The 19,807-nt window shown below is 35.5% G+C and overlaps 2 protein-coding genes across 4 annotated transcripts; one reads left to right on the top strand and one right to left on the bottom strand.

Moving 5' to 3' along the window:
• Positions 1-3,593: 3,593 nt before the first annotated feature.
• LOC132275968 (probable prolyl 4-hydroxylase 3) lies at positions 3,594-10,800 on the top strand. Its single transcript, XM_059777193.1, has 8 exons — positions 3,594-4,044; positions 4,148-4,238; positions 4,786-4,883; positions 5,046-5,143; positions 6,376-6,505; positions 6,637-6,824; positions 8,493-8,581; positions 10,268-10,800. Exons 1-7 carry the CDS (start codon positions 3,842-3,844, stop codon positions 8,564-8,566), a joined length of 882 nt encoding a protein of 293 aa, XP_059633176.1. The 5' UTR covers positions 3,594-3,841; the 3' UTR covers positions 8,567-8,581; positions 10,268-10,800.
• A 974-nt stretch (positions 10,801-11,774) lies between these two features.
• LOC132275966 (RNA pseudouridine synthase 2, chloroplastic) lies at positions 11,775-18,701 on the bottom strand. 3 transcript variants are annotated; one of them, XM_059777188.1, is made up of 8 exons: positions 18,176-18,698; positions 17,116-17,259; positions 15,869-16,129; positions 15,530-15,732; positions 14,284-14,362; positions 12,785-12,960; positions 12,555-12,657; positions 11,775-12,463 (listed from the first exon to the last, which is right to left on the bottom strand). In XM_059777188.1, the coding sequence occupies exons 1-8, from the start codon at positions 18,548-18,550 to the stop codon at positions 12,455-12,457; spliced, it is 1,350 nt and encodes a 449-aa protein (XP_059633171.1). In that variant the 5' UTR covers positions 18,551-18,698; the 3' UTR covers positions 11,775-12,454. The 3 variants fall into 3 exon arrangements, 2 of the variants coding, with proteins under 2 accessions (XP_059633171.1, XP_059633172.1); XR_009470809.1 differs by lacking the exons at positions 11,775-12,463; positions 12,555-12,657 and having other exon boundaries at positions 12,942-12,960; positions 15,534-15,732; positions 18,176-18,701; XM_059777189.1 differs by lacking the exons at positions 11,775-12,463; positions 12,555-12,657; positions 12,785-12,960; positions 14,284-14,362 and having other exon boundaries at positions 15,526-15,732; positions 18,176-18,701.
• Positions 18,702-19,807: the final 1,106 nt, after the last annotated feature.

Raw genomic sequence — 19,807 nt, 5'->3', positions numbered from 1 at the left:
TCGAACACAACTATGTAGTTTTGAGTTAGTCCTATTTTAGTTATATGGGAGCTGTTTATTTGTCGCAGAGTAATTACTATGTATTTTTAATTGGTTTTGACTGAGGATCGTGTTGTTATAAGTTTTGGACGAACTGAGGGTCTGAGAGGTCATTAGTCGCTTAATAACAAATTAACAATGTATCTTTCAGTATTCTGACATGAATAGGAAAGGCTGGGTAGCTTGTGAAATGTTTCTGTAACTAGAACAATGGCTAGGCTAAATAGCTTTTAGTGACTAACAGTTCAACCTATTTTTAATTGTCAACAATATGTGGCTGATGAAGTTGACTCAGGGATAACACCAGTACGAGTGACTATATTTAAGGGCTTTGTGACATGGACTTAACAAAACAACCACGAGAATAACGTTAGTTATGAGAGAAAAGAAATGATAATGTTATCCTTTCAACTTGCTTGGTTGATTAATGAAGAAAAATATAGTATTAACTTTACGTCTTTCTTCCACTTGTAGAAAGATAAGAAAATTACCACGCATGGGTTTGTGAATCCCTCTTTCTCCTTCCAAATCCATCCATTTCTCCCTCTTCTCCTTCATTTTTTCCTATAATTTTTTCCTTTGACAAAAAGTTCTAGGGAACACGCACTATGCGAGTATATTTTTGTCCCCACCGAAGTAGAACACTCGACCTCCCCAAGGGGAGGAGAGCTTATACCCAATCGTATTCCTTCCTATTTTTTCAAGACAAAACAACACAACATTTCTATTGATATCATTCCTTTTTTCTTTTCTTGTTTTTTTTCTCCTCTCATTTCCATCAAAAAGAAACGGGCCCATAGTTTTTGGGAAGGTGATTTCTTTGTTATTCTGGTGGAAGTTCTGATTGAGCAATGCGGTGTGTCTTCATTATATATGGGTTTCATTATATAATTGGTCTGGAATGAATTGCGAGCTAAAATGTTCTCTCTCCTCTATGTATGTGTGGGGGTTTCAATGTGGGAGCATAGCATTGATCCTTAACAAACGCTCATGGTCCCTGCTTGGCTGCTTTCGCATCTGCTTGAGTTGAATAGTGCAAAACTAGATCCGTTTCTTGCTCTGGTGTCTCGCCAAGCGCTCGGTTCTGAAGGACCCGGCATCGTTTTAATATTTTTTTCTTTTACGGTTGTCGGGATGCTCTTGAATAATCCAATTTAAGTGAAAATTTTAGTTGGTTCAAGAAAAATGATGATATAAATGTCGATTTGAATATTGTACCCATTGATTAAAATGAGAGAGAGAGAGAGAGAGAGAGAGTTGATTATTAATCCTTTTGTCTATTCATTATTACTCTTGGTTTAATGAGAAAGCTTCTCTATTAATCAAGTTTCACAAAACAATTAGTTATTATTGTTCTTTTCCAAAAATAAAGAAGAAACAAATGAACAGTGGTCTTGAAATTTATTTTATATTTCCAATATTTAACTTTCTTTCATTATTAATTTTGACGAGGATTGAACTAGGCCGGACTAATCTAGTGAAGCAAAATGTACTAGGGCCTTGGCATGATTTGTTGCATGATGCCCTTGAGAATTCTGTGCTCTGCTAAACCCATCTTCTGTGTTTTTCGAATAGCTTTAAGCCTCTGCTCGAAGTTCTGTAATTAGAACTCATCGAACAACACAGTTTGACTCTGCTTTCTTTATCGGCTCTTTTCCTTCAATCGGGAATTTACTCGTAAGAGTCGGATTCAAATCATCCATGTTTGTTGAGCAAGAGTCATATCCCCATGGATGGGATGTCTACAATCAAAGTCAAGTTCTCCCAGAGCGACTTCCACCCTTTTCTCTCCCAGCAGAAGAGGAAGAAATGCTTCATATGCTATGGTCTTAGAAGATATTGGTGTTTTGTTTATGCTCCGAGATGAGATCATGGGTCTTTTGCATGGACGACCCGTCCTTGTGCACTTAGTCGGAAAGCAACTTTGCAATCTACAGTTTCTCTCTGTACAGAATATGGCAGCTAACCATTTGGTTGAGAGGGTTGGTTTGTGATTTGGGGTTGTAGTATAGCTCAACTTTTTAAAATCATTAAGTTAACCTATATAAAAATGCTAACCTACATAATAGTTTTTTCTTTCTTGTTTTTTCACACCAAATTGAATACCGATAGATTAAGGGAAAAAAACGGAGCATCTAATACCTACTGGGCCGTACCCTCCACTCATAATCATAATACTCGACTTCAAAAGCCATTTTTAGTTGGCACATGAGCAACAACATTACCTCCACCAGGCATCCAAGCCAAAGCCTTAAAAGTTTTTAAAGCCAAAGCCTTAAAAGTTTTTAAAAGAGAGAGAATATCATGAAAAAAAATAACACAGGGAGGTTGACCTATATGATAGTACAAGATAACACAGATAGGTTGACCTATCTGGTAGTGCAAGAACCATAAAAAAAAAAAATGCTAAAATTTGCCTTTGCTGAATATATCATTCTTACTGATGTAGTCTAATTATAAATGTACAAATAATTTATAATTAACTTTTTAAAAAAGAAAAAGAAAAAAAAAGTAGCATGTAATTACAAAATTAAGAAAGTTATAAAAAAGGACATTAAAGAGAGTGACTAAATTTATTTTAAATTATTTATTATTTTTTTAATTTTTTAATTATAAATTATTTGTGCATTTGTAATTGGATCCGTCACTAATCAATAGACAAGTCTCGTCTGTGTATTAAATTTAGATAATCTCGTTCATTTGTCAATTTTTTTTCTTTTTGTTTCTGATTAATCAAAGAAAAATGATCGTCACCGAGACAATCAACAGAAACCATAGTCTGCTGTAGCCATATGATGCAATAGAGTTGGACTTTCGTGGATTAGAGATTGTGTCATGACAGATAATTCAACAGTCAGAATATTAAATGATTTAGAAGGCTAGTTATAGACTTGGTCCGTGTTTACACCAATTTTTTTTTTTTTTTTTCAAATTGTTTTGATTTTAACAAAGAAAACCCAAGCAATAAAGGATTTTATTACTTTTATTCAATATCACTGTTGTATTTAAGTTTTTTCCTTATTGCGGTTCAAAGCACCCGAAAATGGAGTGTGATATTACAATTTTTTTTTTTTTTTTTTCTTTTCCTTAACAATTGATTAAGCTTTAAAACTTATACTTTGATTGGAACTTCGGTTTTGTTTGGAATCAAATCCTTTTGAGATTTAAAATTAGAATTGAAAAAGGAATTGGATTCTAGTTAAAATGGAATTCCATTTTGGGTGTGGAATAAACTTAAATTCATTTAAAAATAAATAAATTTTGCTCCATTTTACCCCTCTAGATATGTGTTTATATTTTTTATACCTAAATATGTGTTTATTTTATTTTTTATTATTTCAAAAATATGTGTGTATAATAATTTATTTTTGCATCAGTTTGCAAAAATCCCTTTTTTCCAAACACAACGTTTGTGATACTTATTAATATATTGATTTTTTTTTTTTTATAAAAAAGAAAAAAAAATAAAAGAAGACTAAATTCATTATTCAGGGGTGTATTTGTCATTCTAATCTCTCCGTTTAATTCTCCTCCATCTCATTTGTATGAGTCTCACCAGACCGACAAAAGGGGAGTTGGATGATCTGGGTTCTGCTTAAATTAAACTGCACACTTCGATGCGCACCTGTTACTACTTAAAACCGAACCACCTACCTCCCCATTGTTCATAGCTGTCCATACATACACACACATTACACACACCAGGGGAGTCTCCTTCTCGCCCGAAATTAGGGTTTATCCGATTGATCGATTGATCCATTTGTTTCTACTTTCTTGACTGATTTCACCTCCCAACGGATCGATGGCGAGAGGAAGGAGCACTCACAGTGCTCGGCTTCAAGGCAAGAGATCGTCGATGGTAGCTCTGGTCCTCGCAATGCTTCTCATGTTAACCATTGTTCTTCTAATGCTTCTCGCTCTCGGAATCCTCTCCCTTCCCATCAGCTCCGACGATTCTCCGCCGATCCATGATCGCATCAACTTCGGCCGTAAGGCCGGTGCACTGTATGCATTGTATCCATCATTTTAGATTCTTCATACTCATCGCACATATATATATATATGGCATATGGATGTATTTGATGATGTGTTCTTCTTTTTGTTGCAGAGATGACAGTGATTCATTGGAGGTGAGACCAGAGCAGTGGACCGAAGTGCTTTCTTGGGAGCCTAGAGCTTTTTTATATCATAATTTCTTGGTGAGTTTTATACGTTTCTTTGCTGAATTTTGAAAATGTGCACACAGTTCAAATTGCCTTTCTTTACTGATTTTTTTTTTTTTTTTTTTTTTTTCCGGATTGTTCAATATACTCACATTTGATCTAGTTTGAATTTACAGCTGTGCATATTGCTAAGGACTGGATAGATATTAAATTAAGGAATTGGAATTTAGGTGTAACTGAAAATACTTCAGATTTTTCTCACTGCAAGAAGAGGTTTTCATTTTTTTTTTTTTTTTTTTTTTTTTCCAGTTAGGCATCCAATGTTTTTATAAAGTACTCTGATTGGTGAGGTAGAATATTTTAAGGGGCAATGTTTTCTTGATTTGCTTGCATGGAGAATCAGTTAGGCATCCAATTTTATTTTTATTTTTATGTTAATAGAGAACAACAAATACTTTTGTATTGAACATTTATAGGAATATATTTCTTACTGTTAACATTTTGCTATAAGTGTTAAATTGTGTGTATATATATATTAATTCTATGGTCTGAAAATGCTGACTCTGGATGATATTTTCAACAGTCCAAGAAAGAATGTGAGTACTTAATGAGTCTTGCCAAACCTCACATGGTGAAGTCAACTGTTGTTGATAGCAAAACCGGTCGGAGTAAAGATAGCAGGTTCGGTTGCCATCCTTCTCACCAGTTCTCTTATTTCATATTCAATCAATTATTTTACCATGCACATTCTTGTTCTTCCTCTTGTTCATCCTATTTCTATTTTAACTATGGTGTTGTATATATATGTATGTATAACTGTATCTAACTTTATCATGTTTGCAGGGTGCGTACAAGCTCTGGAATGTTTTTAAAGAGAGGAAGAGATAAAATCATCAGGGACATAGAAAAAAGGATAGCATACTTTACCTTTATTCCTGTAGGTATGAGAATCAAATAAAATTTATACAAGTTTTGTAATTTCTTCTGGTATTTGTTTCAATGATCACGTGCACAAAAAAAAACCAGAGAAGTAGTTTCCTTTTAAACTATATCAACAGCATCTAAGACAACACCCAGAGAGAACTTTTCTGCAAATTTGAGAAGACAGATTAACACAGTCAGATTAGAAGTATTTTATGCCATCATTAGTTATGCGCCATTTTGTGATTATAAGTGATGTCCTAAAATAAGTGGTTTGGCCCTTGGTTGTCACTTGTCAGTCAGTTTCTGGTTGTAACCAATAAAGACCACTGGGTTTCTGACTCCAAACATTCATTGGTTAAAAATCACACTAATTCAGTTATTGAACTGCATATCATCATGTAATGATAGTTGGAAGCATACTCAACCAGCTCAGGAAGCACATAAATATCTCATTCACAATTTGTCAATCTAAACGAAATATTGGTTACAAAGGGTTATAGTACGTTCTAGAATATACAGGTTGTCGTAACATTTTTGCCATTATCTGTTATAAGGATATCATGTATCATTGTTGTTTATATGTTCCAGAATTTATAGTTGGTGTCTTAACATTTATGCCATTGTCTGTTACAAGATTATCCTGTTGTGGATCCTTGAAGCATCTTGTTGCATTTTAGTATTAGTAGGAGGGGTACACATATAAATGAAGTAATGCAAATACCGGTGGATTTCAAGTAATCTTAGTTTCTTTGATGTTACATTAAGCCATGTTCATTTAAAGGGACTGTATGAAAGACTGGGAGTCGTGACTCATAAAGGCAGTAAAGGCCCTTAATTATGAGCAAGACGAGAGACAAGTTCCCAATATATTTAGTATGTATTATTTTTAGAGAAAACTTTAGAATGTATATTCTTAATTTATATAACAAGTTCCATATGACTTTCTTTGATGCCGTTATGATCAGTCATATAAAATTGTTCCCTCAAATTGAATTTAGTTTTTCTGAGAAGTTACATTATTTATTAAATAGTTTTGTTTCATTTAAATGTTTTCTTTTCCAATTTTGGGCTAAAACGTTAGATCTCAGCATTCTTATAATACATTGTTTAACCATATTTGCATCTTTGATCCTACCCCCACCCAACCCCCGGTTTTCTGTAGTTTTCAGTTTGCATTGAATTACTTGATTTCACAGTTCCCCCTAATTAGGCTAACATTTCTATTTATGGATGCCATTACGATTTACAGAGCATGGAGAAGGACTGCAAGTTCTTCACTATGAGGTTGGACAAAAATACGAGCCACACTATGACTACTTCGCTGATGAGTTCAACACCAAAAATGGGGGCCAACGTATAGCTACTGTTCTCATGTATTTGTAAGAGTTAAAACTTCCGTTCCTCATATATTGGATCCGTGTAGGGCTAAAATTTGTTTCTAAAAATATCTTAAATAGAACCATTTGAATCAATGCTTCAATTTCTACCTTTCATTTGGATATTGATGCAGGTCAGATGTTGAAGAAGGGGGTGAGACCGTCTTTCCTGCTGCTAAAGGCAACATCAGTTCTGTGCCGTGGTGGAATGAGTTGTCTGCATGCGGTAAAAAGGGTCTCTCAGTGAAACCGAAAATGGGTGATGCGTTGCTTTTTTGGAGCATGAGGCCTGATGCCACATTAGATCCATCTAGTTTGCATGGTTAGTTTTCCTTGGATTCTCCCAAACAATTAATAGTGAATGGTCATGAAAAATGGAAGAAAGGGAAGGGTGTATAATATTTTCACGTATTGGTAGCAGGGGAAGGTGAAGAAATGGATAGATGGAAATGACGAATGTCTATATGAGTCCACCATATTCTTTCCTCCCAAAATGGGAGGAATGGATGACAGGAAGGCCTTTTATTTATTTTCCTTTTTTTTCAACATCTTTCTCCTTTGCAAGGCTCTCCCTTTATATGCAAGGGTATGATGGTAAACTCACCAACACCCTTTCCTTCCTTCTTTCCTCTACTTAATTACCAAACAAAAGAGATAGATGGTGTAAAAGTGGTTTCTTAATATTCTAAAAGTAAGCACTAACTTTATTAAAAATGGTCATTATTAAGCCAGAGTCGTATCGTAGGGTGACTCTGATTTTCATGGTTATTTGGGCTTTTCAATTTTGTACTATTGTGGTTATGGAAACGTGTGATCCATATGAAGGAGTGACCTTTGATCATCTGCATTGTAAATGGTTAAAAGCTTAAAATGCTTCAGGCCCATCTCTGCATGCAAGCCACTAGAGTGGTGATAGTTTCATCTGGGCCTACCATATTATTTTCTTCCAAAAGTGGAGGCAAATATCTAAGGGTGTAATGCTAAAAGTATGAATACATCTTTCTTACCTTTCACTTTTTCTTTGTTCTCAATCAAACAAAATGAGGAAAACACCCATTCATTTCCTTGGGGGTACCTTTTCCATCTTTTCTACCTTTTTTTCTTTCAATTTTTCAGCTTTCAGACTGAACACCGATAGGACTCGAGGCTGCACCTTGAATTGGGCTAGCCCAAAATTGGCAAACTCAACCTGGAGTTTTGGCTTGCCTTATCCATTGATTTTTAGATCTGGGTTGCACTTGGTCCTTATTTTTAAGCTCAAAGTTAAGTTTGGTTTATTTATAAATAAAAAAAAAAAGTTAAGTTTGGTTTGGGTTTTAGAAATATGCTGCCCAGTCCAAGCTCAGTCAATGATCCCAAACATTATTTTAGGTAGTGGAAGTATGGTGGAATCAGAAACAAATTAATTACCTCAATAAGGTATTCTAATAGAGAGTGCATTTTGGATTATGTATTCATTTTGTTTCTCCTTTCATCAACATATCACATTGGAAAGAAATAAAACTTTGTTAGCTTTGTAATTCATTGCCAAATGACTTTAAATACATGACCCGTCAGCTTATTTCCGTAATTTGTAAGAAATGTGTTACTGAATGTGTAGTTTGCTGGCCTAAACCTAATCAAATCCAGTGAATGTGGGACAGTCTGGGTTTGGGCTTAGCAAATTGGGTTGAATTTGAGCTGGTCCTAGCCCAAAGTGGCCCAAAGTCAAATTAAACATATTGAGTTGGGTTTGGACTTACCTTAAACCCAACTTCTTTTTCCCTGAATGCCTTAAATCCATCTAGCCTACCTGATTCTCAATCCTGACACTGAAACCTGCCGACAATTTTGCAGTTTGGTATTTTGTTATAAAGGATTGACCTATTTCTGTATTATTGAACTACATATTAATAATTCTGGTGGAATCTTCGCATTATTAGGAGGTGTCTCTTAGTCAATCTAACATTAAATGATCTATGAGTTAAACTAATATCATAGCTTATACCAGGTGGTTGTCCTGTGATTCAAGGGAACAAGTGGTCGTCTACTAAGTGGATGCATGTTGATGAATATAAGCTCTAAGCCGTTTTTTTCAAGGTATCTATCTCTTTTAACGTTTTTTGTGGCTACTGATAATGTGTGAAGTCATCATTTGCAGTTCTCTACAACTTCCATTTCTTATTGTAGTCACTACACTTTTGGTGGTTTTTTGTTTTAAACAAATACCTCAAAATAATAATAATAATAAAAAGGTTGAGGGAGCTCGCAGAAGGAGCTGTAACTAAGATTCTCCAGTAATGTTTTGTGAGAGTGAATATTTTTGAGTTTCCAGCTAACATAAGTTGCATATAGATGTGTGTCTAGATGCATTAATACAATTTTATTTATTTATTTATTTATTTAAAAGGAAGATATAATAGATTGTTGACATACAGTTACTAATTGATATTTCCTGACCCTCCTCCCTACCTCCACATTCTTTGCATTATATCTCATAATTTCATTTATCTCTACCAAATATAATTTACATGTACAACCTCCAAAATTGTTTTCTTTCAAATAAAGTTCTTTGTGTAAGTAATCATTGGATTTTTTAGCTATTGCTCATCTAAGTGGCATTGTTGCTTGAAAATGGCTTGCACATGCTAATGAGGCAACATTGAAATCAATTAAAGACCAATTTTGAAATGACAACTAAGTTCTTGAACTGATGATGTCAACTTATGTTATTCACTTTAATCAGTTTGAATTATGAGTGCTGTGAATTCTCCGACTCCACCACCCCAACGCCACCATTGTCTGCGTTATTTATTTTAACTTCATTTTTCTCTACCAAAGATAATATACATGTACAACCACCAAAATTGTTTTCTTTCTGATAAAGTTCCTTGTATTTCTCAGCCATTGCTCATCTAAGTGGCATTGTTGCTTGGATGATGCCTCGCACATGCTAATGAGGATCCACCGTTCTTGCAGACCATAAGCAATGTTGTAATTGATTAAAGATCTATCTTAACATAGACTGCAAAAAAAATTTGAGCATTACGCATATTGATGGTGATAAAGTTGGTTTTATAGAATACATGGAGTCCCCTCATATTTAATCAGTTATACTTTTTTTATTTAAAAGAACTCTGTTCACCTAGATTTTGTCCCACTTACGGTTGGTGCTGAGTGGTATGTCAAAGGGGGAAGTTAAAAAATTTTGATGTCAAATGAAACACGAACACTACTGGTTCATAGTGTTGACTACCATCTACTTTAAAAGCTCAAGCAGTTAGAGAGAGTGTAACTTTTAATATTTAAATCCTTCAGCACGCCCCCTCACGTGTGGCCTTTTTTTGGTCCAACGCGTGTTTTTCAATTTTTAATTGGGGTGACGGTAAAGTTTGAACTCGAAACCTTTGGCTCTCATACCATATTAATTACCATCTACTCTAAAAGCTTAGAAAATCATATATAAAGGTACGTCAAACAGAAACTAATATTTTAAATTCACACACACTGTCAGTTAGCTAATATATCAAATCTAGGTGTTACGGAGTTCTTTTAAATAAAATAAGCAGTATTAACTGATTAAATAAGAGGGGCCTCCATGTATTCTATAAAACCAACTTTATCACTGCCTTGAAATAACATTTTACGTCATCCGTCTCTCTAATATTTGCTGAAGAATAGTTCTTTTTCAATTAGCATCATGAATATTTATATTGCTACTATATTTTCTGTCTTGCAATTTTTCATATTTATTGGAATTGCATTTTAAAAATATTCTTCTGGCAGGGTACATAAACATTTGTGTGGTGACGGTTTTAGAAATCCTAGCTGATGGTGCTTTCCTCATAGCTACCACATAAAACTTTACGACTCAGGTGCCTCGATGCTTGTAAATTTCAATGAGCTTCTGTGTCTTTCAAACGGTGCTCAGGTCAGGACTTGTTTCGTTCTTTAAAATCTGAAGAATAAGTCTAGTTTCTTGCCCGGTGAGAATATATTCTTCATTTTAATCATAGATTTAATAGAGATTAGAAGATGAGGAGTAAGTAGTCATTGACAGCTAATTGTAACTTTAAGGTATGTGAAATACTAGCTATGATGATCTTTATAGGTTTGTTTAGTCCCATTTCTTTGATAGTTTATGAAGAATGTTCTGTGGTTTTATAAACCAGCGCGTCACTGTTTTAGTAATGATGCTGGACATTCTTGAAGTCTAGCACTCTAAAACATGTTTGAGGCACTCCATTTACTCATGGTATATCTCAAGAATTAGAATGTAGCAAGTGTTTCTTTGAAGTGCCAATACCATTTTCCGTGTATGTGTTCAACTTTTTCCTACATTAGTTTTGCACCGGACTTTGGAATCTCTGTTCAGCTGGAAATGTGTGCCACCACCTGCCTAGATCAAGCGCTGTATGAGAAGGTAAGAAGTGCCACTACAATACTTAAAACTACTGGTAACATCGTGCACCATGTAATCCACACTAGGGGTAACATGCATAATAATTTAGAACAAATATTTTTTTTTTAATGGCTAAGATGGCTGTTTATAGATACGGTTTTAGCTACGTTCGGTTATTTTGGGACCTTGAACAGAGGAAAGTCAGGATGACTGCCTCCAATCCAACTCTCCTTGAGCTTGATGCAGATTGAACCAAAATTATCTCACCAGAGCCATGGAGGTGAATCACTCTGGAAGTATTTCAACAATTGACAGAATTTGAAATTTGGTATATTCGTTTGCTATCAAAGAACTGCTAGATAAAAGTGGTTTAAATTCAGATCACTGAATTCCTGTTCGACATATCAGCACAACGTAACACCTTTTTGTCGAACTAAGCAATAAGCTTGGCATGGAATTCCAAATTAGGCTTTGTCTTCTCCAGGTGGTGAGATGGCAAAGGCTCCATGAACACAAATGGAAAAATGTGATTGGCATTTTGTTCCTGTTACCTTGAATAACAATGGATCCACGAGATCAAATTCTTAAACATCTGTTTGGTGCTGTGAATTTTCATTCGTGACAGAATCCACAGGCATACTACAAGTGTTGTCATCCATCTGGCCCGGTGGGTGGCAACCGTTCTTGTGGCATTGATCACTCTAAATTTATCATGATCAAATCCAAATTTATCATAACTATCACAAGAGTAATGATACAAAAATCGAATCAGTTTTTGTGGTAATAACAATGATTGTTATTTGAGTGTTTTAGCTACATAGCTGGCACACGTCATCCGCAATTATATGATTTTCCCCGTCACAAACCTCAACATTAGCCATGAGAAGCATCAAATTATAATAATACTACGTATATCTCTAGTTGCAATTATTATTATTATTATTGGGGAAATGAACAAAGGTACCAGTGAATTTCGTCCCCCCGTCTAAAAACATGAATCAAATGATAGATGTACGCCTAGCAAACAACCGCAATGTTGCTTTTACACTACTACTCTCCAAACAAAACCAAATCAGTTTTACAATTATGCGTCCCAATCAAAAAATGGTGTACTTACCTCGTCACCTGTGTTGTCTTGAGTGTATCCAGTAGGAGCGAAACCTCAATCACAACATTGGACTACCAAAAATCAGCCACAATACCGGAGTGCAATTCACCACCCCAGAAGGAAGGGCAATGTGCACAACAAATAGCAGATTAACATGGCATACTCTATTGAAATTTGCAATTATTTTACCCCTCCTTCAGTCCATGTGGATAGAGACGACACCATGCAAATGGGTTCTTACTTCTTCGGTGAAGATATTTTACCCCTCCTTCAGTCCATGTGGATAGAGACGACACCATGCAAATGGGTTCTTACTTCTTCGGTGAAGATGAAAAGAGCCAATCCAATCCATGACAATAGACACATCTCTTTCTGATTGTTAGGCTGAGAATCCATTATAAAGATGGTTAATATGATCGGAACCACTAAATTAGTTCCTGGGTGAGGTCTCAAAAAGATTTGCCTAATGGACCTGCACAAAGGCCACATCAATGTCATATTTAAGTTATATCATTATTTACAAGGACCATATAAAGAATTAGATAAGTCCTAGAGGTAATCACCTTTTCTGTCCTGATTTCACGAAGCCCACTCAAAATCTCAGCAAAATCTACGGGTGGCAGGCAAGAAAAGTGCATGTTCTCCCCAGTACATGGATGCCTAAACCTACGAAACAAGGGATATAATCATCATGTACCAACAATGGTACTTGTTGAACCTAAACTGAAATATTAACACATATAGCAGGATACGAGATTCACAGAGAAGTAATAATTGAAGCTTTATCTTCTACCCGAGAGCCAAAGCATGGAGGCTGGGTCTCTCTAATCTAGAAACCAGTTGCGTAAGTTGGCTGTGGAAGTTGGTCGGAGTCCTAGTCCGAAGCAGTGACATGGCCATGGACTTAGTCCCTCCATACACTTCATCTCCCAATAGAGGAATTCCAAGGTACTTCGCATGTGCACGAATCTACATCAAAATAGCAATCCAAGACATGTAATAGAAAGTTTTGATAGGTTGTGAAATGCTTGCAGAGATTAGTAGTATTGTGATGCAAAACATTGCAGGAAGCAGCTACTTGTCGTATATGGTGTACCTGGTCCAGCAGAGTTCACAGGCTATGCATGCCATCGGAAATAAAATAAACCATAATCAAACAATGCGGAAAGCTACCCTCAATTTTTTAAGACTACCCTTCCCATGTCTCCATTTAAGAAATAAACCTCCTACTGCTATTGGTTTGTTTCAGCTCCCAATGGGAGATGATGCATTAAGATCTAGGAAGCACGGATATGGATACGGGACACTGGTACGACATTATATAGACACAGCAATACGAAAAATCTCAAAAAGGTAGTACACGGTTATGGCATGGATACGTCAAAAAATAATAATGTAATATATTATTATATATATATAAATAATATTTTTTGCCATTTTATCCACGTAATCATGATTAAAATCACTAATTTGAAATTTAGATTTAGATGCTTGTTTTTTTTTTTTTTCCTTAAATTTTATATTATTATTCTAATTAACCCAAAATATATTTTAAATTGCATTAAATCACATTTGTCCAAAAAAATAATAATTACAAAACCACCCCGCCATATCCTGAAAGTGGTCCAAAACGTATCCTTGCCGTGTTGAACCAGAAATAAAATATTCATTTTTCAAAATGTATTCTAGTCATATCCGACTCATGTCCGAGCCGTATCTACGTATGCGAAAGTGTCTGATACCGCCACAGCACTGTAAGAAAAGTATTTGTGCTTCCAATATTAGATTAGGGGTGGCAATATACATTACATTGCGTCTACCCACCCCTTGGTGACCTGCCCCAACGAGACAAATATGGGGAGGACTTAAAATGGGGCACCAGAGCTTTGGGTAGAGGCACACTGACCTAGCTTCAAGGCAAGGACAGGGTTAGCATGATATAAGCCTGATACAACAATAGGGTGGGTCTGAGAGGAAACAGTTTTGGAGCATTCATTTGGGATCTGTAAAGAACAAACATTCGATGCCCATCGAGGGTACCATACCCACACATTTCCAACCCTAATTAGGATGGGAAGTTTCTTCCATATAAGGAAAGCCTATTTTTAATGATTTAGTCAAAAGAAGTCAGTGTGTAACTAAAAGATGTCCTACTGAAGGTAAAAGAAACTATTTCTGGTGCATTATACATGCAGTAAAAGGTTACAGACATAATGCCACTTATTCCGTGGATGCAGTCATTCAAAACCATTAAAGATCATAATGAAGCATCTACTATAGGGAATACAGCACCTGATGTGTGCGCCCAGTTTCTAGTCTCCACTCAACCAATGCAGAACCACCACCAGCAAGTATTTCTCTTACTCTGTACCTGATGAAAATTCAACGCATTGGACATGGATCACAACCAGAAAAACATAAGAACTTCATTATCGATTAAGAGCTTATGCATTCATTTACAACAGATAGTAATGAAAAAACAGAAAAAACCAGGATATACATGTAAGCTCTTCAACATGTGATCTTTAGGACCCTCATGGAGGCTACTTTCAATTATGAGATATAGCATCGCAAGAATATTAGATCCGTCAATAAAATTTATTGTAGAAATGATGAGTTTTTAATGCAACACACTGCACAGGTGAAAACTACTTCCATTCATACAATCAAATGTATATGGTATTATACATATTTAATTTGAGAGAACAAATTAGGGTTTCAAGTTCTCTCTCAGCATAAAGATTTACAACAAAGCAAACATGAATTAAACTTTGTTATTCAGCATAAAGAAAGTTCAAAATTCCAGTAATGTTTTACCACAACAAGAGTCCAATTTTCAATGATTTTCCCGGTGCCAACTATAGTACAAAGTTTCACTATTTTAAGCATAAAAAGTTCAATTCTGAACAAATAGACAATTTTTATAAGCTCTCAAAACCAGCAAAGTGGCTTCTAAATGCCATGTTACTCAACTATCTAGTATCAACTGTTATAAGTGATACAGGATCATCAAACCAGCAGTATCCTACTCCTTCCATACTGTAATCCATAGTCTTAGCTGCAAGAAACCCTGTGATCATATGCTTAATGATATTTTAAAGAGAAACTCAACCAAACTTTGGGTTTCTTTGCTGATTTAGTGATATTGAAATAGTATCAATGCAAATAAATAAATAAAACAAAAAAATAAAAATAATCACCATTCTCTATCTATTGTTCCTTGGGGTTTTGCATCGATAATCCGCATCTAGTGTTTTGCATATATATGCTATACCCTCACTGTGCATTTTTTGTATTTATGCCTTTTTCTCTTATACTCCAAGATTTATAATTCCAATACCAAGTTTGATCAGAACCAATTTTACTCATTTTTCAAATTTCTTCCAATTTTACCATGAAAGGAAATGACCTACACAGAAACTAAAATGAGGATATCTTAATAACAAAGGATATTTTCTGGGCAATTGGGTGTGAACCCCACCTTAAACTCCTCTTTAATCAGTAAACATAAATATAATAAAGGAGAACCTTAAATCACCTACTAGCAGCATGACGGGCTTGTCCACGGGTATTAGATCCAGGAACAGCAACCATGCGGATCCGATTGTTCAAGTCACGACCTATTGGAATGTCAATACGTCCTGAAAGTGGTGAGGGCAATCCACACGTAAGACTGATGTATACTCTCTGGATAGTGTGTTTCTTGAATTGTTCAGATAAATGAGAGTGAGAATGCTCATCCTGCAATCAGTGCGGAAAGGAGATAAATTTGATGAGATTGTATTTTAGCCAAATGGCAAATCAAAGTGCAAATACATGAAGTGCAACTTGGACTTAATCTACTCATTTCTGGAGATTCGGAGAAAGAAAAAATCACCTTTGCAACAACAAGCAATCCACTGGTACCTTTGTCTAATCTATGCACAATTCCAGGCCGTATAGATGCCTCGCAAATGCCAAAACCAATACCTTCATTATGAATTTGTTCAGGAGAAAAGCTACTAAACTCGTCATCAGAAATCTCCTCTTCCTCACAAAGTACTTCCTGGTTAGGTAATGCAACCATGGGAAGACTGCAATGGTGCAGAATGCCATTTACGAGAGTTCCAGTAGCATTGCCCGGTGCTGGATGAACAACCTAGATCATAAGAAACCATTTTCAAAGTTAGCCAAAGGTTAGAGTGTTAATTGCAAGCAAAGAACAGCCACAGTTCAATATATATTGCAATTTACTATTGTTGTGTCTAATGTGAGAATAACCCAGTGGCACAAAATTATTAAGTCCCAAGTCCAGGGTTAGCTTCCCATAGAACTTGACTCAGTAACTATGTTTTTAACTGTAAATTTTAATGTTTAAGTTGCAGTTACTAGAAAAGATGCTTCAATCAGTAACAAAATCTTGTAATTCTAAAACAATTACTGAAACCGTCCAATTCAATAAGACTGCGTAAGGAGAACCGAACTTCACGCACAACCTTATTCTGTATTTTTACAGGTGGCATAGCCAGACTTATCATAAGAGACTAACACTAGGGAAGCAAATATATTAGATCAAAAGATGTTACATTGAAGATAACACCATTTATGCGTGGTCCAGTCAACAAATCCACCAAACCTAGTATCACCGGCTCTATGTATGGCTGTATGTGTGAACAAGCACATGCATGCATTCAGTGTGTGTCAAATTTGTGACAAATACCTAATACTAAGGGTAAAATACAAGAAAAAATTCATGTTTGCCTCATATGACATACGAATATTATATTTTGACCGATATGTCTTTTTTGTGGATTAAATTACTTTTGGATAAAAATATATGGACTCAAACACGGAGAATTTTGTCAAATTATTTCAACCGTACATCCTGTGGTTTTAACTTAATTTTGGACAATTTTTAAAAAATCATTTTCTTAACTCAAAACTTTCATTTCTACATAAGGGCAGTTGTGTTATTCATTACTATGCTCACAGCTAAATGATGGAAATGGGGTGATTTGCAAATTTTTAATAATTTACAGGGATTTTTTGAAGTTCAGGCATGTTATTTGCAAATGCGATATATATCACACACAATGATAATAGAACAACATCAAACTCAAATTAAATATGGAAGTAGACCCTTACCATGTGCGCAGGCTTATTAACAACTAGCACATGCTCATCTTCGAAAACAATATTCAAAGGTATATCTTCTGGTTCAGCCCTTAAGGGTTGCAACTCGGATATTGTGCAATTAACCTTATCTCCATCTCTGACCATGTAAGCAACCTGCACAGCCATATAAATCATATTTAGAATAGCCCAAACCCACAGGCTTATCTATGGCAGGAAGAACAAGCACCAAAAAATACCTAGAAAAACATGTACCACAAAAGAAAAGTACGTTTTAGGCAGGTAAAAAAGCATAATCTCAAAATTATTAGTTATGACTCTCATTGTTTTGATGGAGAACATCTCCTAAGAAAAATTTTGCCAAGAGCATTCGTTTTCTCAAGACCCCATTTATCTTGATGGACATTTTGTGATCAAGCCTGAGATAGTTCCTCTTTTAATTAGCTTCAGTTAAAGCATCACTTTAAACATAAAATCCTTTCTTTTTTTTTCATTGTTAGAAACAAAATTTCCTGAAACACTTCTCACATAGAGTCTAAATCAGAGCTCCAATTGTCAAAATAGTATTGATCAAAGCAAAACCACGCTCTGCTGGGTGCCATTAATGATAATATTCTCAAAGCTCCCAAGAATCAAAAGATTGATCAAAGCAATATCAGATATGGAGTGTCCAGGTTGCTCTTCTGTTTACATACATTAGATTATTATATGTACAATTGCCAGCTTTCACCTTAAAGATAGAGTGAACTCTAATGTAATTTTATTTGCTAAAGAACCAGGGGAACAAAAATAGTAATTAACTTTATACTTAATTTACTTTCATTTCATGTAAAAATCAAAATTATTTAAGCAATTTAGTTTCTTTTGATGCAATTTGCTAAAGTTAATACTTGTTTTCCTGAAACTTTTACGACAAAGAAAGATGAAAATGTCAATATTCTTAGCCTAATTTTCTCGGCCAACAAACAGAGACACATTTCCGGATTTAAGTGAAATTCTTCACGATTGAAATTTAAACAAAGCCAAATATAAATATATATTCAATCAATCAGCGATATGAAATGAAAGTTACCTTATCGATAACACGGCCATTAACACTGACCAGTCCTGATCGAATGCTCGACTGCACGCGAGCTCTGCTTATGCCATTTATGCGAGAAGAAATCCATGAATCGAGCCTGAGCTTCCCAGATTTGGTGTCTACGTTCTCCTCCAACCGGACTCCTGCGTAACTGGTTCGCTGGACGGAAGGAACTTCTTGAGCTTTACAAGAACGGATGATTCCCGGAACCCTAGAGAAACTTCTAGGGTTTCGACGGAAGAAGCAGAGAGACGAGGAGCAGTTTAGGGCTTTTATGGAGATAACGGAAGTGCAAGAGTGGAGTGAGAGCATCTCATTCGTTCTCAGTTTTGTGGATTTTGATAGAGACCTGTTTTGAAACTGCATTTGGTTAGTTTTGGGTGGTGTCCATTGCTTGGCACTCAAAACAGAACTCTCAGGCTCAGTTTGGTGGAGTGGGTTTGAAAGGAAAAGGAAGGGAAGGTGACGGAGGGTTATAAAAAAATTGTGTTTGGGTTAGGTGAGTGGAGGAAAAGGGAAGGAGAGGGAAGGGTTTGGAGGGGTTCTTCATAATAATGTACAGTAATTTCTTTAACTTTTCAAAAAATGGGAGGATAAGGAAGGAAAGGAAAGGCAATAACTCATATAATATTTGTCATGTCACTTTTACTCTCAAAATTGCACTTGATATTGGGCATGTATTCAGCGTGGGAAGCTTGCAAATGGCGGACGACGAACCTGAACTGGAACAGCGCAGGAAACTGAAAGATGTGGGTTTTGATTTTTTGAGGCGAACGGCGAACCCAAACTGGAATAGCGATGGAAACTGAAAGGAAAAAAAAACACACACTTGATCTTTATTTCAGTAGCTAAAATTGGTTCCCAAAATAAATTTTTTTGAAATGAGCCGCCTCCCATTTTTGGGAGCCTGCTCTATTCATATTGGAGTCTCCTCTACTTAAAGTAGAGCCTGCTCCATTCATATTGGAGCCTCCTCCACTTTTACTTGAGTCGGCTCCTCTTGGGACAAAAATGTTGTTGCATATTTAAATCTCAAAATTCATCTTTTAAAATACAAAAAGGGCATAGTAGTAAATTTATTATTATCCTTCCTTTTCCTTTATTTTCCCAAACATGATTGTTATCATTCCTTTTTTTTTCCTTCATTAATTAACCAAACACGATTGAGGATTAAACTTATCCTTCCCTTCCCTTCCCTTTTCCTCATAACTAATGTTATCCTCTCCCTTCAAGCCCATTCTACCACATATAGCCTCAGTATCAGGCCATGTAGACTTTCTATTACTATTATTATTCTATTATTTATTTACAAAAAAATAATAATAAATAAATAAATTCACAATATTTTTGAAAGATTTAAACCTGCTTTTCAGTTTAAATTTAAGAGTAGTTAATTTAATGATCCAACTGTTGGCAAATCTGGAAGGCTAGCAATGATTGGCATTTCAATTCCACTCGCTGTAATCCCAAAGCTATTCTGGACCGAACCATACTTTAATGAATTCTCTAATATCTCCACCTTGGACACTCGCCTCCATGCTCATCTCCGCCCTTCCTCTCCTCCTCAATGGATTCCTCCTACTGAAGGATTTTTTAAGCTTAACGTTGTGCCTTAAAGGATTT

This window comes from Cornus florida, unplaced genomic scaffold (genome assembly GCF_030987335.1).
Source record: "Cornus florida cultivar Cherokee Brave unplaced genomic scaffold, ASM3098733v1 CherokeeBrave_3.0.0_Hap2_Chr10, whole genome shotgun sequence".
NCBI lineage: Eukaryota > Viridiplantae > Streptophyta > Magnoliopsida > Cornales > Cornaceae > Cornus > Cornus florida.
The sequence above is the reverse complement of the archived record's forward strand: the minus strand, read 5'-3'. Positions and strand labels throughout refer to the sequence as shown.

What these genes read in the sequence shown, in the direction of transcription:
- LOC132275966 (XM_059777188.1), bottom strand. Translation starts at nt 18,550, where the DNA reads ATGCAGTTTCAAAACAGGTCTCTATCAAAATCCACAAAACTGAGAACG. An exon ending in ATGGCCGTGTTATCGATAAG is followed by an intron (nt 17,260 to 18,175) that starts GTAACTTTCATT and finishes ATGGCTGTGCAG; the next exon opens with GTTGCTTACATGGTCAGAGA. An exon ending in GCCCGTCATGCTGCTAGTAG is followed by an intron (nt 14,363 to 15,529) that starts GTGATTTAAGGT and finishes AATTTTCATCAG; the next exon opens with GTACAGAGTAAGAGAAATAC.
- LOC132275968 (XM_059777193.1), top strand. Translation starts at nt 3,842, where the DNA reads ATGGCGAGAGGAAGGAGCACTCACAGTGCTCGGCTTCAAGGCAAGAGA. An exon ending in TTTTATATCATAATTTCTTG is followed by an intron (nt 4,239 to 4,785) that starts GTGAGTTTTATA and finishes TATTTTCAACAG; the next exon opens with TCCAAGAAAGAATGTGAGTA. An exon ending in GGTCGGAGTAAAGATAGCAG is followed by an intron (nt 4,884 to 5,045) that starts GTTCGGTTGCCA and finishes TCATGTTTGCAG; the next exon opens with GGTGCGTACAAGCTCTGGAA.